The 18,930-nt window shown below is 28.3% G+C and overlaps 2 protein-coding genes across 2 annotated transcripts; both read right to left on the bottom strand.

Moving 5' to 3' along the window:
- Positions 1-3,235: 3,235 nt before the first annotated feature.
- Positions 3,236-8,281, bottom strand: HELRODRAFT_189871 (hypothetical protein; the record flags this gene model as incomplete). Its single annotated transcript, XM_009033158.1, has 7 exons — positions 3,236-3,659; positions 3,689-4,251; positions 4,856-4,955; positions 6,583-6,656; positions 7,588-7,685; positions 7,864-7,926; positions 8,056-8,281. The coding sequence occupies 6 exons, from the start codon at positions 8,279-8,281 to the stop codon at positions 4,135-4,137; spliced, it is 678 nt and encodes a 225-aa protein (XP_009031406.1). The 3' UTR covers positions 3,236-3,659; positions 3,689-4,134.
- Positions 8,282-10,884: 2,603 nt separating this feature from the next.
- On the bottom strand, positions 10,885-17,045 carry HELRODRAFT_166148 (hypothetical protein; the record flags this gene model as incomplete). Its single annotated transcript, XM_009033157.1, has 7 exons — positions 10,885-11,004; positions 12,092-12,226; positions 14,326-14,382; positions 14,559-14,639; positions 15,061-15,141; positions 16,311-16,430; positions 16,881-17,045. The coding sequence occupies 7 exons, from the start codon at positions 17,043-17,045 to the stop codon at positions 10,885-10,887; spliced, it is 759 nt and encodes a 252-aa protein (XP_009031405.1).
- Positions 17,046-18,930: the final 1,885 nt, after the last annotated feature.

Here is an 18,930-nt window from a genome sequence, read left to right as displayed (position 1 = left end):
GATGTTACTTTGATTAGGGCATCTAAATATGAATCAACAAAATGAGCTTGAAATAACAAAGAAATATAATATTGGAGGAATTGGAATCAAGACAGGAGTAAATCTTAAAGTTCTTAAAAAAGAACCTGGAAAAGTTGTGCTATCAAAAATATATCAATGTAAAATACAATTAAATATTTCTGGGAGTAAATCTTTTGACTGCATTATAAATGGTAATTAAAAAATTTTAGCAACTACATAGATAAAGTGCTTTTTGTGTATGTTTATTATGAAACATATTATAACTTTTTTTATTTGGTCAACAATTTTTGTTTTTATTTTAAAAAAGCAATATTATAGCTAACAAAATATCATAAAAATTCAACAATCTTCTTCTTTCTTTAAATAAAAAACAAACTTGTTAAATCAGTGAGACATTGTTAAAAAAATAGATCAGGGTAAAATTAATTTGTTTAGAAAACAAATTTACAAAGGGGAAAAATATTTGAAATAATAATTGAAATATAACTAATTTACTAAATGTATGCAATGTATCAATTTTTGAAAGACTAAATAAAAAGTTGTTAAAGATTTTAAACTTTTGGCACACTACCCTAGACAATTTTTGCAAAAAAAACACGAACTTAATTTATTTGTTGAAATAAAAATGTAATCAAAACTATTTCTATATCTATCTCTATATTGCACAAGTACATGGACTTAGCAAAAGTGGCAACTACTTAAATGTTAGTGATGAGTTACTTATATTATACTATAAAAAAATACATTGCTCATTTGAAAATATGCAAATGTTAAAGTCGAAGACTGATTGTCAGGGTCAAAACAAAAAATGATTTATTAGTTTAATAATAAATAAAATAATAGAAGCAAAAGGTATATTGTTATAGCTTCCACAAATGCTAAGCTTCATGCCTAGTGCCGTTATTTATGTTTTTAGAGTTAGTGTTAGAGAATAGGGTAGGCATTTTAACTTTAAAACATTAAAAGTTATATTAACTTTTTTACAGCTATTATAAATTATAGCATCATGCATAACTACCTGCAATGCCTGGGCAAGAAACTTAATGTTTGCCATAGCAAGCTTCTTTACATTTTAATTTTTACAACATGCATATCGTCATAATTCACATATCATATCAACCAGCATGACAAAGTCGAGTAAATTATGATTACATTACAGATTGCAAGAGTTTTTTTTTCTCAGTTCATCTCCCCTGCCATGGTAAATTGGCAAGTGCCCACTCTACTAAAAAAAATCTTAAAACGCATACATTTAAGATTTAATTTTAACAAGATGATATTTTTTAAATTTATATAAACCTAAAATGAAGATAACGATGATAATAATAAAATAACAAAAACGACAAACGCGAAACCGTACCTTCCAAGTTTGAGAACAATTTTTTAAAAATTAAAGGAACCAAAAAACGAGAGGTAATTTGGCGACGGATCTATAAAAATTATAAACAGCTACCCAATTTTTTTTAAATTGTATAAATACTTAGAATAAATACATACACAAACATTTAGATCATAGATATATATCAATGATTTAGATACACACTATACCATTCGTATAAATGATAAAAGAAGTTGCAGTGAATATATTCATTGGAAAGATAACCACCTTCGATTTAACTCCATAAATACTTCACTCTTCTTGCAAGCCAATTTTCGCCTATAAAATTAATTTACACCTTTTTTTATAGGCTTTAAATTGTTGAAACGAATCAATCAATCAATCAATCAATCAATCAATCAATTAGCTTATAAAGCGCTATTTCCGCGATGTTCAGCAGCGCTCCTCAATGAATTTTGAAAACAAATGGGTCTTGAGATCTGCTCTGAACTTCACAAGTGATGGAGAAGTAGTCAGAGAAGTAGGTAGAGAGTTCCAGAGAAAAGGACCAGAAAAAGCAAAAGCAAATTTGGCAAAAGAGTGTTTAACACGAGTTAAGAAAAAGCGAGAAGAAGAAGACTATCGTAAACCGGGGCGTTTAGGTTCAATTAATATATCTGATAAATACTTAGGAAATAATTTAGATTGAGACTTATACATGAACGTGCAAATTTTAAAAATTATTCTATATTTTATAGGAAGCCAGTGCAAGAGAACAAGATATGGAGATATATGAGAAAAGAAAGGGGCACGAGCAACTAGACGAGCAGCAGAGTTAAAAGCTTTACTTAAAGGATAGAGTATAGAGTCAGGAAGACCATAGGTAGAGCGAGTTACACTAATCAATCCTAGATAAGACTAACGAAGTAACAAGAAGGAGAAGAGTAGGATCATCAAGAAAAGGCAAAAGTTTTTTTATTCTACGTAGATGAAAGTAAGAGCTTCTAGCAACACTATTAATCTGAGAAGAGAGAGACATAGTAGAATCAAAGATAAAACCTAGACTACGAAACTTATGAGAGACATCAAGAGTTTTAGAATCAGGTAAGATAATAGGAGGAATAGTAACTGACTGACATTGTAATCCGACCTAAATTTCTTTGATAATTTTTTTATGGCAGTCACTCACTAATAGATATTCACGACGCATCTATTTCCAACATTTAGACGTACGCATGTATCAAATGACCCAATTTGGCAGTTCATTCATATCGGGTTGTCGTTCTCATTGAAAGAATTGTAAATGACCATATTAGACATTTGACTTTAATCACGTTCAAACACATCATCTCAAATGTTTTTGGCATTTGATTCGGCTTTAAAAATTTCTTCACACCGATTTTTTAAAGTAAAAAACGCAATATTACTACGCTTTCAGTTTACAAATTATTCAAGTGTTATTTCAAATGTACCGCTTCTTGGTTGGAATGACGCAATTTAGTAACGAAAAATTATGAAAAAAATTTGAATATCGTTGAATTATAGGTTGAACTTTTTGCGGGTTAATCTTAATTTACTTGTTACATCTTAGGTTAATCTAATGCATAAGCATGTGTCATAAAAGTTAAAATGTAATTAAATATAAATGTAGAGTAGACAAAAAATGGAGAAACTTTGTAACTTTTTAAGTTCTAAGGAACGAATGTCAACTTTTGCCGAATGTCAACTTTTGTCGAATGTCATCAAATTTAGAAAACTACTATTATTGATAGACAGTTGTACGTGACAGATGTGTTCGCTGTTAAATTTCAAATACCATAAAAATTGCATAACATAACAAATGTTTTTTCGGTATTCCGACGATCGTCAATAAAACATAACATAAGAATGAACACCTTTTTTATTGCACTCGGTTTATTATTCCAAAAATAATGTAAGCAGAAAAAATAACTTATAATAGCTTAATAACTTATTCATGAAAAACATTGGTTGATAAGAGCAGTAATGAAAAATTTTCAACCAGTGATAGAAGAGAAAATTGAACAGAATAATTTCATCAGCGTCATTACCCCATTGCTGTCAAATTCTTTGTCAATTATGCAGTTACGCTTAGTCAACTTTTGTATTTTAGGAAAAGCGAAAAATGCATGACATTAGAATCAAATAAGTTTAATAAAAAGTTAAAGATTTAAAGACGAAGGAGAGATGCATGATGAAACTTTAAAAAATGTTTTAAAACAGACTGAGTGAACTTCAGTGAGTCTGAGTCAGTACTACTAAAATTTCAAGGCACAACAATTAGAATTCTATTTGCAAGAGAATTAGAATTTTTTGCAAGACCCTTCAAACATAATAATTACTAGCCTTACAAGAATATTTATCAAAGTTTTCGTAAGCTTGAAAGCAAATTCTCAGTTCTTAAAATTCAATCTTAATGTGGGTGTTGAAAAGGCACAATAAAAATTATTTAAACGAATTAGCTGAAACTTCGCTTAACAGATACCTTGAGAAACGAATGAATATATAATATAACTGCAATAATGTAAATGTGTGCATGTGCATTTTGTTGGGTTTTTTTATATGTGCTTCCATGTAAATTATTTTTTAAGGTACTTACGTGTCGGTGTTACTACCAACAGACTTTTTTTTATACAAATATATAAATATGCGATATCCAGTTAAATCAAATCAGAAAATATATGAAATAATTCAATTTGATCAAACTTTATTAAATTGAATTTAAGTCCAAAAAGATGTATAACAAACTGCTGAAAATGGAAAAATAATTGAATATGTCAAACATTCGATGATGATGTGATTATTTCTTTCTCGTTGTAAACAGTTACTACTCGACGAGGATAACTGGAATTCTCAAAAACAACCAATGATATTTCGTATTTTTTTCTGTGGTTCTAAGCATAAAAAACAGATAATTTAATGATAAATAATATTAGAATGATAATTTAAATTAATCGGACAAATAAAAATGGCGGGAATATTTTAATCGATTCAACAAAAACATAATACAACATAATAAATAAAATAAAATAAATAAATAATACAACATTTTCGAGTTATAAGTTGTACGAAAAACAAAAAAGTATTAATTTTAAAAGCAATGTTCAAAATGTTGTTTAGAAAAAAATTGTGCATTTATGTGTTGATATTTATCGCCTCAGTAAGTTAGAAGTTCAATTCGATACTAGCAATATCAAACTGACATTTGTTTGTGCAAATTGATCTTCTCGAACGTCATCACATCATTTTTTAAAGCGTTGCGTCAATTTCGATCGACACATTAAAATAAATTGCGATTGAGGATCCATTTTTTTGGATGAGTAAAAACGCTACAGGGTGCGCAAAATATGAATAAATGTTAACAACAGGAATGCGGTAATCACAACATACTGGAATAAAATTAGATTTTACAACATCTTACGAAAAGGAAGAACGATAAGAATTAGTTCTAAAATTAAAATTACAAAAATTTTTCTATGACAAATAAAAAATTGTCACCTGTCTTGCTTCAACAAATACTTTGGCTTTTTCGAGAGGTCCTTCCATGTAGAACTCAATGTTCATCACCTGAATTCCAGCCTCCTCGAATTCATTGAACCTGTTTTCGTAGCGAAGACATTGGCATGCTACGTTTGATATTCAAAATTAAAAATGAGCTTTTTAATACACATATCTGAATAGGTGAATTAGTCAAATAATATAAAAATTAATTGACGATGCAACTTGTTTAGAGCTCAACCTAAATACCTTTAAACACTTTTTATGTTCCAAAAATTTATTGATCTCCGGTATTTGTTCACATAAACCCACATCCTTCCTTAATATTCCAATAACAAAGTCCCATTTCACGAGTCCGAGGCTTTCATCACGCAGCTCAACAGATGTGCAATGAACTGCCGGGCCGAGGCCAAAGGCAGCACATCATTGTCAGTCTTTGAAACGAGGTTTAAAACATTTATTCGTAGTTGCAGGCGCCAAGCGCGATCCATATCTAGTATCTAAATATTTGAACGGTTAGTTTATTAAACATATGTTGATGGCATGGAATTCCTACTGTCTTGCAAATTCACCCGCTGACCAAAACTAACTCATCGAGAATAGAATGATTGGTTTAAATAATTATAAATACATTTTTGGATACGATTATAAATAAGATCTTTGTTACAATACGAATCAATCTGCTAAATCAGATTAACCATGGTTGTTATAACGCTGGCAGCAGAGCTTTCATTGTAATTCTATTAGCCCACTCTATTTTTTTCATATCCAAATGTATACAGCTTAAAATTTTTTTAAATGATTGGAAATCAAATTTTAAAAGACATAAACAAAAATGGTTACATGTAATAATCATTTTCTTCAGTCTGTTCAACTCCGAACCCTTGACTGATCAAAAACGTAAATAATGAACTGCAAGATGTAACATGTTGAAATGTATCAATATATTTCATTTAAAGTACAGAAGATCGTTACTAAAAATCCCCTAAGGATAAACAAAAAATAAAATTACAAAAAAGCGCTGAATCATTGATAATAGAAAAAGAACATTCAGCAATAGCCAATAAATATTCCAGAGTTTTGCCAATAAATAGTTAGAAAAAAGAGTAAAATTAAATGTTGATGAGAAAAGCTGATGCTGACCAATTAAGTACTAAATCACGCAACCGAACAAATTTATATACAAGAATCAACCCCACATTTAAAAGGGATAATATAAGATATAAGGTTCATTTGTAGTCTTTAGAATGCTTTTTCGAAATATAAACTTTTTATGAAAGAATAAACTATTTGATGAAATATTAACCTGGTTTTAAACAGATATCTTGAACCAATAAATTGCATTTTAAAAAAGTGTGGAAAGGTTCAATTTAGAAAGTGATAAAATCATGTGTCTGTGGCTAATCTTGAAACTTTTTGAATCAGCACTGACACGTTTAAGGGTGACTGAGAATCGTTTGCAATTAACAGAAAACAAATTAACTTACATGAATTGACAGGCCATGATTATTTACAGAAAAAAATAATTTAATTAAAACAATAAGTACATTGTAAATAAAATGTAATATAAAGAATGCCAAATATATTGCATTAACGATTATATTATTATCATTATAACAACGTAATAAACGTGAATCGTACTATAAACAGACAAATTTATATTGTCATAATGTATCATATTCAACCATAATATGACAATCAAAGTTTAAATGACCAGCAAAACTTACCTTACATATCTTCGTCTTCCTCTACCATTTAACTCCCCATAAGCTCTTATAGGTTCACCCAATATATCCTGCACCTTAAGAATTTAAATTATGAAGTAATTTCAAACAATACTGTACAAACCAGAGAATGCTATAGCGAAAAAAATTAAGAAAATCGACTATTCTTACTCAAATTTGATAGAACTATCCATGCAGTATTTATGAGGAAGAGTCTGTAAAATTAATGCGAATTCCTCATCTCAGTAGTGAGATGGTTTTGAAAGTACAATAGAGACAAATCATGGACTAGCACAATTACAAAACCTTATCATACAGAAAAAAACAAACTTTCAGGTTTAATCACTGGCTGGCACTAAAGAAATTGGTTATAAAGAATAAAGTCTTATAGCTAAAAAGTTTCTAAATGAATAAAAACAGATACAAACTGATTTTAAAATACAAAAACTTATTTAAAATTAGTTTTCAACACCAAAGCTAACTTTCTAACTTTTCAGAATTAAAAACAAAATTAAAACACCAAAATATTTCTTGAATAGCACTTTTTGAAACCAGTGAAAAACCTAAATCTCATATAATATTTATTGATATGAGATAGATTTCAATGCAAAGACAAAGTACTTAATTTGAAAATAATCCCAAGATAAAGAAACAATCATGGTAAACAAATGCAACAAATAAAAGAAAAGAACAAACACTTTTGAAGCCAGAAGAATTTTAAAAAGTGTCATGTTTGAATTGCAATTTTTGCTCCATTTTGAAAGACAATGATAGCTAACACCTCAATTCAGAATTTGAGTCAATATTCATTGGAATCTTTTGGCGAAAACCCAAAACTCATGTATTTCTTCAAAGCTTAAATTGTTTGCAATCAAAAATTTTATTCATGAGAATAGAGATTTTCATTTTAGTCATTGTAATTATAATACATATATTATAATCATTATTCCATACAGTTAAATTAATAAAAAATGTTAAGCAAAATAAATTTAAGAGCATATTGGACACCTGTTGATTCTGTTTGCACATCTTATAAGCTTTTGTGTAAATTCCATTTGGACTCTGGCTTGAAAATAACTCCCGACCAACAGCATAGAACATGAAACCTATAAAAAAATTAAAGACAAATGTTGAAACATACCTTCATAATCACTGAATAATTTTAAATTACTACATCTCTAACGCTAACCTCCTCTAATGATTAGAGTCTAATACTAATACTTTTAGTTTTATCTATTCTAATCTAACGGTTAGAAACCTAATCGCAACTATTTTGAAACACACCTGTAATTCCCAATCCGATGATGATAACCCCTGAGTAGCCTGCATCTTTGCTAGTCTGTTTAACTGAAATTTTATTAAATAAAAGTAAGATTTAATAATTTAATAAATAATAATAACAACATACAACACTATTCTATTCAATTCATTCCACAAATTATTATTTTTTTCATTATTCAATAATTAATTTAGCACATTTTTGTTCAGCAGATAGTACAGAAGCAGGTTTTTTATTTTCCACAATTTTGGATTCCGTCAAGTTCGATTTTTTAGACAACAGAGGACATGATAAGTTACTGTGAAACTGAACTGTGTTTGAAATGTGCAACTTGTAGGTACAATTTCGCTGCCGTGACAGCAAATAAAAGCGACTGCAGAGGTTGTTAGATGAGATAAGCTTTGAAATAATGTTTAATGACATTGTTGACTGTGAAATTTTATGAATTATTGACTGTTAGGCATTTTTATCCTCGATTACAACGATTCGATAACTAAGCCGAACTGAGAGCACCTTCCCAGTTTATGTTTACAGTTTAAAAGCGAACGCTGAAGTAATATATGGCTCGCCTACAAATGTATGAAGTCAAAAAGTAAATCAAGGAATCCGGTGAATAATATATATATATATATATATATATATTTATATATATATATATATATATATATTTATACAATATTCTATAAATTCTACCGAATGTTTGGCGTTAATATGTTTGTAGTTCGTTTTTTCGATTTTTCTCACTAAAGTTTTTTGGTGAACGTTTAGTTTATTAAAATTCAAAATACACTTATTTTTCGAATTCATGCTGCAAATAAGGCCATATTTCGATTCCGAATGAATCATCGTCAGTGCTCCTTGTTGTATATATAGGGAAATATTGACTTTGTCAAGATTAACTTTGACGTTTTAAAAATTAACTTTGGTGTTGTAAAATTGAACTTTGATGCGAATTAGGTGTCAGGTTTCTTAATTGGCTGTTCATCTTCTTTGGTCTCCTTTTCTTCATCGATAGCATCATATTCTTCTTTGTCACTATTTACGATGCTAGTTTTTATTACTTCTTTGTTTTCGTTGTTGGTTAAGCGCCGGGTTGGAAGTGAGGTTGTCATTTTTTGTTGTATATTTATTTTTGGTTTATTGATGTCGATTAAACTAAACTAAACACAATAATCAAGAAGATAAGAAAGCACATCACCGATGACAAACTTTCATCACTTATAGGCGAATACTCTCCTGGCTACTTATATGGAAATATAAAAACGCATAAAAGAATCATCCCATCCGACCAATTATTATCCAAATTACAACTGTCACCTACCCTGTTGCAAAATTCTTGAACCAAATTTTAACCCCTTATATTCTAAACAATTACACACTACAATCTTCCCGTGAGTTTATTAATCTCCTCAGCATTAATAAACCATCCAAATTTATTGCCTCTCTGGATGTTGAATCATTATTCACAAATGTACCAATTCCTGATACAATCGACATAATTATCAACACCGTTTACCCTAATCGACATCAATAAACTAAAAATAAATATACAACAAAAAATGACAATAAACTAAAAATAAATATACAACAAAAAATTACAACCTCACTTCCAACCCGGCGCTTAACCAACAACGAAAACTAAGAATAAAAACTAGCATCGTAAATAGTGACAAAGAAGAATATGATGCTATCGATGAAGAAAAAGATGACCAGCCAATTAAGAAACCTGACACCTAATTCGCATCAAAGTTCAATTTTACAACACCAAAGTTAATTTTTACAACGTCAAAGTTAATCTTGACAAAGTCAATATTTCCCTATATATACAACAAGGAGCACTGACGATCATTCATTCGGAATCGAAATATGGCCTTATTTGCAGCATGAATTCGAAAAATAAGTTTAGTTTGAATTTTAATAAATTAAACGTTCACCAAAAAACTTTAGTGAGAAAAATCGAAAAAACGAACTACAAACATATTAACGCCAAACATTCGGTAGAATTTATAGAATATTGTAAAAATTATATATATATATATATATATATAAATTAACAAGATAATAAAATTACGATAACTGAGAAACAAAATGAAATTATAAAATCGGAAAATAATATAGTGAAGTTAATATTAAAACAGGTGGACGTATGTGAATGCAAAATATGATGTAATGGAGAATTCAACAAACTCAGAAGTGTTGAGGTTTTAATAAAAAAGATTATAAACGCACGCTGGGCAACCATTTTTAATGACATATATATATATATATATATATATAGACTATATATTATATATAGTCTATTCTATATATGTATGTATATATATATATATAGTCTATTCTAATTACGTGTCTATACATTAGAGCCCCAGAGAAGATTTTTCTAAACATTTTTTTGAGCCAATCAATGCCTCGCCGCTACTCTGAGAGTTATATTTTAGAAATCACAGAACAGATCGTCTGGATCAACCTGCTTTTCTTATCAAGCTCATTGTATAAGATGAATACCTAAATAAATTGTTGATATAAAAATCATTACAATGAGCACCACTTCTCGAAAATGAAATTATTGGATAGAGCGTTGGATAAAACCCACAGAACTATATGTGAGGATTTTAATTCAGAAACCATTTCAAAAGTACAACAAAAATAGTACGTAGTTTCAAAAAAAATAAAAGGACAAAAAGTATAAAATAAGAACTTTTGTTCTAAATAAATGAAGTAAATTAAATTGTAAGTAAACGTTGATTCCTCCCTATTTATTTTAAATCGTCATTGATATTGAAATTATAAGCAAACATTTATACACATCGTACTTTTTATACATATAAATATTCTACAGCAAGACAAACAAAACACTTAGCACCTTCAATTGAATTGATAAATACAATGTAATCATACTGTCTGAGATATAACATAATTCAATTTTATTTTATTTAAAAAAAAATCATACTACAAAACAGTTTTTTAATGAATTAATTATAAGTTTACAGATTTTTTCATTAAGAAATTTAAATTTAATATTTCAGTTATTTGGATTTAACAATGTAATCAACAAGATCCTGTAATGTTTGCAATTTTTCAGTTTTTTTGTCATCTACCTTTTTTTTAAGGTTCAGTTTAGCAGCTTTTTCCTTGATATCTTGAAACTTTAAAACAATATGAAAATTATTAAAAATACTAATTTAAAAAACATTTTTAAGCGAAAGTATTTTCTTAAGTAACTCTTAACAATAGCGTAAATTTATTGAAGGAGAAGGAAAAAACCAACTATACAAGATACACAAAACTTAGATTGTATGAATATCATGAATCATACGCGTCAGATAAAAATGAAACAATGAAACCATTGAAATATAGTTGAAATAAAAAACTCAGTGGCTAAAACGCATAGAATGAAATAAAATTTTAATCATCAACTCAATGAATTAATGATTCTCTTTAAATCTTAGACTAATTACGGGAAAATGAAGACTACCTTTCAGGTAGACTTTTAAATTAATTTTCTCAACCAATTTTACTTCTTCATTAATACAGATTTAATTTTTCTATTTAAGTATTTACCGAGTTTTTTGATTTTTTAAATACGATTATTTAAAACGGTTTTGTAATAATTTCTTTTGCCATCTATTGTCTCTATCTGTCAGTCTGTCTTCTCTATTATCAGCGTCATTGTTCTATAAACTAAAATCTTTGTTTCACTGATGTGGCTGGCGTTTATTGCATCTTGAAACTCTTTTTTCAAAAATGTTTTTTTTTAAAGTAAAAGCATTCAATCATCGTTGTCTTTTGTTATCATGCAAAAAAGTGGAATTGATAAGATAAATTAAAACTTTGAAGATATGAGAAAAAAGACCGTTTCTAGGTAGACCGTTTTTAATCTATCTGCCCTGCAAGGTCGACAAAATACTTGAGCAAGTTAAAACTGAAAAAGGCTATTTGAAAGAAGATGTGACAAAAATAAAGCTCTGGGAGGCGTGACGGCGTAATAGTTAAAGGCGCCTGTTCCTACTGTTGTAGTGACTGGATTCGAATGCACAGAGATCCCCGCCTATTATATACAATGTGTGTGATGCGTGGTTTTTGCGCATATTCATATACGCTGGGTGTGTTTGCACTAAAAGGAATAACCTTTTTCTAAATAACAGCAGTAAATTGCACTGTATTAAAAAGTGTGATAATGTATTACAGTGATTTTCTTAAAACAATTTTTAAAAAATAAACAAAAAAACTAACAGATTTAATTCCTATACAATAAGATGTCAAAGAGCAGACTACTGTGAAGCCAAGAACTGCATAAAGACTTCCTCTCTTCAGTGCTCTCACAGCAAGTTGCTCTCCTGTTTCATTTAAAGAATGTCCATTCTGTTTCTGGCAAGTTTTTTAATAAGTGAAATGAAGCCAAATGAAAACAGCTTATGTTTGTTTATCTATTGAATTTGTTTATTTAGGAGCTGGAAAGTTCGCTGTCATTATATCTACATGAATACAATAAAAAATTAAACTATCTAATATAACCAAAGGAAATGTTATAGAAAATTAATCTTGCAAATATTTAAATTATTAATGAGTTATTAAATTTCATGTAAAAAATTGTGAAAGTGACAAGAAAATTTTTTTATTGCTAACAAAATGCCGCATAAAAATGATCCATTTTATAATAATTGCAAAGAAATTGTATAACTAATGCAAAAGTCTTTAAATTTTTTAAAAACTCATTTGTGATTTATCATTTAAAATTATCTAATATAAAAAAATTAACTAACGCTATTATGCCTTAACTTGGATAAGCTTCTGGAAAATCCAAAAAGAAAACAAGTACCTCCCAGAAATGTGAAAAATAGTATTTCTGCAAAAAAAACTAAGTGAAACTCAAAAACCTTGTCATTAAAATGTTCATCAATTAAAAATATAAATATATGCAAAGGTGGATGATTACTTCATTATAATTCAGCACAGATCATCTAAAACAATATCTAATAACATCAGAAAATTGGATCAGATGTACTGTTGTAATATATTTTTGTACCATTTTGAAATAATTTACAAAATACATCTTAATTAAATCCAGTCATAAAATCTTCTACAGCATGAGATATCTTAAACTTCAACTAATTTTGAAGTGATTAACATTAACTTTAACTGTAGTAACGCTAAGAACCAGTAAAAAACGGCAACTTGAATCAAATTTATTGAAGTTTACTTTTCTATAAAATGTAATGTTAAATATGGTTGAATAAAAAATTTTTAAAATCTTTTCACAAAAGATAACCTCCTGCTTTAACGAATGTACTATCCCGTTTCATGATTTCATATCGTAGATTTTCAGTAGAGGTTCATAAGAGGACCTGCAAGTGCAATGACGATTAGATTTAGATACATTTAGTTAGAAATTTAGGTGATGTGAATTCATGTGAAAAACTTTTGCATTATTTTATTTTGAAACAATTTTTCTCAATCACATTATTTTTTAACATTTTAAATTATTTATTACAACTACGACAATGAAATTTGCATAAAAAGAAATATATAAAATATAATCAAAAATGCAATGGGATATCTAAAAATTAAAATAAAAAACCAAGTATTTAACCTCAAACATAATTATCATATATATGTTATATACTGTAGATATACCATACTATAGTTATTTATAGTCTATTCTATATTGCATTGTATTTCTTATTTAAGTCACTCACAATCACAAACACAACCCGTTCTTTAAAGTTTAACTTAACTCTTACTTTCATCTACATAGAATAGGAAAGCTTTTGCCTTTTCTTTTCTAACCCTACTCTTCCCTTTCTTGTTATTTCTTTAGTTTTATCTATGATTAATTATTGTAACTTGCTCTACTATGGTCTTCCTGATTTAATACTCTATCCTTATAGTTTAAGTAAAGCTTTCAACTCTGCTGCTCGTGCCCCTTTCTAATCTCATATCTCCATATCTGTTCTCTTGCACTGGCTACCTATAGTATAAAATATAGGATAATTTTTAAAATTTGCACTTTTATGTATAAGTCTCAATCTAAATTATTTCTTAAGTTACTAAGTACTTATCAAATATATTAATTGAACTTAAACGCCCCAGTTTACAATTGTCTTCTTGTTCTCACTTTTTAATTCGTGTTAAACAATCTTTTGCTAAATCTGTTTTGCTTTTTCTGGTCCTTTTTTTAAGAACTAATCTATATCTCCTTCTCAGACTACTTCACCATCACTTACGAAGTTCAGAGCGAATATGTTTCCAAAATTCATTGATGAGAAGCGCTGTTGAACATCGCAAAAAAGCGCCTTTAAAAACTAATTGATTGATTGATTGATTAATCTTAATTGAACCCTTAACTTAAAATTAATTAATTAACTAACTAATCCAGGTTTATCTATGATTAATTAACTTAACTTAAAATTAATTAATTAACTAACTAACTAATCCAGGTAGACTTTTAAAAGTTCATAGAAGCATACTTTTGAAACAGCCCTGACGCAATAGCAGGAGATTGAACACAAACACGTCTTCTTAATCTTAAGAGATAAATATAGAATTTATTTTATTAATAATTTTTTAAATGGTTACACTTTTGCGTTAAGTTTCCAGCAGAATCTATTGCTATCGAAAAACTAGTAGATATATAAAACCATATAATTAGAATAAATATAACGACCTTCGCTCATTTTTGACGGTAGAACAAGGAGCTTACTTCCGGAGGAAAATTGAAGGGTGATTTTTTATCGCCCAAGTCAAAAGTTACGACCGTATATTTACTAATTTCGGAATATTGCTTTTATTTAAAATTTCAAAATGTTTTAAAAGGTGATACTAGATGCTGTTTTAGGTAATCTCGGAGACGGCAAAGTGGTTTTCCCAGAAATATTTATTTATAGTCAACAGTTTAAAGAAACTCATAAGCTCCACCCACGGTGCAACTAATAAACTAAATACAGCCTGCATGTTCGTTGGTTAGCGACAGTATAATGTAAACAGCCGAAATACTAAAAAAAGGAAAACTGTTTTTTGAGTAATTATTTTTAAAATGTTATTGAATTTAAAAAAAATAAATAAAATGTAAAACGCTTGACGATGCAATCTACCCTTAAACGATTTTGAATAAAAATATAACCTGAATTTTATGCTTTGGACCATATAATTAGAATAAATATAACGGCCTTCGCTCATTTTTGACGGTCGAACAAGGAGCTTACTTCCGGAGGAAAATTGGAGGGTGATTTTTTACCGCCCAAGTCAAAAGTTACGATCGTATATTTACTAATTTCGGAATATTGCTTTTATTTAAAATTTCAAAATTTTTTAAAAGGTGATACTAGATGCTGTTTTGGGATAGATATTGCTGTATGACGGTTAAGTATCTTTTTGCATTTTAAATAAAAAAAATTTTTTGTGAACCACCGACAACACAACAACACTAAACGACGACTAATTAGTAATTAAATTACTAAACTCTAATAATTAAACTAAAACTAATCTCTACTGATTCTAATTACTAATTGAAATAAATAACAAATAACACTAACGAACATTAACAGATTAGACTACTAGAAACTACCAACCACTACACTAATACTTACTACTACTACACCAACGACTAACAGCACTTGTTCCTAAGATCCTAAATTCTATTGCTTGATTGGTTTTAAAATTTTTATTTATAATGCTTAGGTCTAGGAATAAAAAATATACTAAATTAAATAAATATATTAAACAACTTACCAATCAATTTTATAAAATAAACAATTTTGTAATTTGTTCAATTCAAGATTCAAACTCCCCAAGCTAACTTGCAATTTAATTAAAATTTATTAATTATGAGTGATTCAAACTAAATTTTTTTTATTTAATGTTTTACAAAATATTCCTCATTCTTAAATTGTGGTACATGTTGTTATTAAATTTATTAAAGATAATGTGTGATTCCAATGATTCATCAATCCATGACTTGTTAGATCATGATCATTCAGTTTTAAAGAATCACCATAACCAATGAGGTTTGTAAAAATTGTACTTTTAATTTATTATATTTTATGCACTTAGAATGTTGTGTTATTAATTATTATCATTAATTTATTAAATGCTGTGCATACCTAGGGCAAGTAAATAAAACAATTAAGCATAGAAATAGCCACAATCTAATTAATTTATATAGGCATGAGTATAATTTGAATAATAATAATTAAAAATATCGGTATCATTGAAAATGGATAAAGTCATAAATAAAAAAATAAATCATAAATTGCTAAAAATAATAGTTCCAGTAAGATTTTGCCTTACACATACATCTTTTTTTCATTCTTATATTATAATAAATGTTTGTTATCAAATATATCAAGGATTGATTTCTCAATCCATGACTAGATTGAATGTCATGATCCTACAGTTCCAGAGGATCCCCATCACCATTAGTCAATAAGGTTTGTAAAAATCATCCCAGGCATACCATCAATGTTTTGTAGCCACCTTTTAATGTAGTGTTAATAAAATGACATTGAGAATAGTTATTTAAAACAATCTTATTAAAATTATTGAACAGGTATGACAAGATTACTTTCTTAATGTCCTAGTGTGAGGAAGATGTAAGCCATTTGTTCAAAGATAATCATATGCCTTATGCCCATACAAATGCAGTGTCAACGCGAATGATTTTTGATCAGAGTCATATGTTCTAATTTTTTTAAACTTTTCCAGAAATTTTTCTGTTAATTTATTTGTTACATTAAATACTTGATGTGTATTTCATATAAAAACTTGATTATGCCAATTTAGTTAACTTGTTAAGCATTAATATAAAATTGACTCTACTTGTAATGGTGATTGGTATGATGATGATGATCCCAGTCCTAAACAGAGTTTATTATTCACAATGTCATTATGCCCTTTCTAAGTTTTAATAAAATACATGGAATATTGGTGAATGCATTTTATATTTTTTGTATAGATAATGTTGCAATGTACAATGATGATGTGAATTGCTTCCTTGTGTAACTGATGACATATAAATATAACTAACTTGAAAACATGGGAATGCTTTCTTCAGTATTACCTTCCTTTCTCCATCATAACCCTTATAATCTTTATTACAGAAATGGTCACTGCATATTCTTGCATTTTTTGATGGAAGCCATTTGAAATCATTTATTTCCTGTCTGATGCACTTAATCCAATCGTTTTGCATTTTTACATTTTGAGGAAATCTGAAATTTTATAAACTGTTACAGAAACTTGTGCATTTCTTAAGTATTGCTTTTAATAATAAAATGGTAATCCATGATAGCATTATATTATAAATTATAATAGTCTATAAAATAAAATATATGTAATTGTAAAACAAAATAGTTCTATTCAACGAGTATAAGGATATTGTTACATTTATTTTAGTGTGAAGTTAATTTGAAAATAAACCTGTGAAAAGATGCATCACAAATTTTCTCATTTCTATTTATTATTAATGCAATTTTTAATGCAACAGGTAGGCATGTTTGTGTATAGCTACAAAAATAAAAATTTACTTAAAAACTAAATTATTGTATCTGACACGAAAATTAGTACAGAAACAAAAACGAAAGAATAAATGACAATATAAAAATTTAAACATTGATTGAAAGAGTTTATTCTAATTATATGGTATGGGCAATTCGTTGCGAAATCGTTGGAGGAAATGGTGTCAACAGTAGTTATTTTACTGCATGGTAGTTAATCAGCCGGTATAAAGGTTATATTCAATTCCTATCAAATAAATTTGACAAAATATACACAGGCAGAACTAAATAAAGAAATAGACATGTAGTTATAATACATTTATAATGTTGTATTTACACATTCAAATTGTACAATTGTGTTATGGTGTAGTCTCCAATTATTTTAAATTCTCTCAGAAAATTTTAAACGTTTTACTACAGTATATATACTAGTTATTATTATCAACAATTTAAAAATTTTATCAATAATTAAAAAAAAATTTCAAATTGATTTCATTGCGATATCACTAATGATTTTTGTGACCTGACTGATTAAAAAGCATCAAAGAAAGTTAAAATAGGATGGAGAATTTGTTATATTGGGATATTCGTTTGAAAAGGGAGCAAAATTTTAATATAAAAGCGCTTATAAATCTATGCATATTGGCTCAGCTTGGCTTGGCTCGGCTTGGAATCGGATGTTAAGCAAGGTGTGGTCTTAAACTATTTTGAATTCTCCCCGAAAAATTTGAACTGCGTGCGTACATATATAGTAATGGCTACTGTTGTTTTTTACAATGAATTTATGCATATTGGCTCAGCTTGGCTTGGCTCGGCTTGGAATTGGATGTTAAGCAAGGTGTGGTCTCAAACAATTTTGAATTCTCCCCGAAAAATTTGAGCTGCGTGCTTACATATATTGCATTGATTACTGTTGCTTTTATAATAAATTTTTATTATATATATATATATATATATATATATATATATATATAAAGTGACTATAATCCATGTATACAAATAATTAAATTATATTATATTAGATTATGTTTATATGAAAAGCAATATAGCAGATTCAACCAGCCAACCAGAAAGTTTCGAATGCGTTCGTTCGATGACTTCAATTTAGTACGGTTAGCATTTTGGTTAAGACTGTATAATAGTGTAGTACATACATTAAATAACTTTTTAATGATGTGAATGATTGAAATGATGAAAATGTATGGTTAAAACGAGTATAAATAGGAGCTGAAAAAACGTTGAAATCAGATCAGGCATTTCTGCCTCGCTCGAGTCGGAGTGCCTGATCTCATTTTTTTATATTTATATTTTTTTAATTAATTTATTTTTATTTTATATAGAGTTATATAGAGTTATATAGAGTTTGCTTGTCTGTGGTTTGTGTGTTTGTATGTTGTATTTTTTTATATTTTAGGTGGGTTCTTTAGCGGTTGCTCATACATACATACATACATCATGTTTGTTTGTGTGGTAGTATTTTATGTTCTGTTTTACTCCTTTTTCTCTTTCTTCATGAGTCTTGAGTTAAGTTAATGAAGCATAGGTAAGTGAGGTAAAAATTAATTTATTATATAGGTAGGC

The sequence above is a fragment of the Helobdella robusta genome (genome assembly GCF_000326865.2).
Source record: "Helobdella robusta unplaced genomic scaffold HELROscaffold_9, whole genome shotgun sequence".
NCBI classification, from domain to species: domain Eukaryota; kingdom Metazoa; phylum Annelida; class Clitellata; order Rhynchobdellida; family Glossiphoniidae; genus Helobdella; species Helobdella robusta.
The sequence above is the reverse complement of the archived record's forward strand: the minus strand, read 5'-3'. Positions and strand labels throughout refer to the sequence as shown.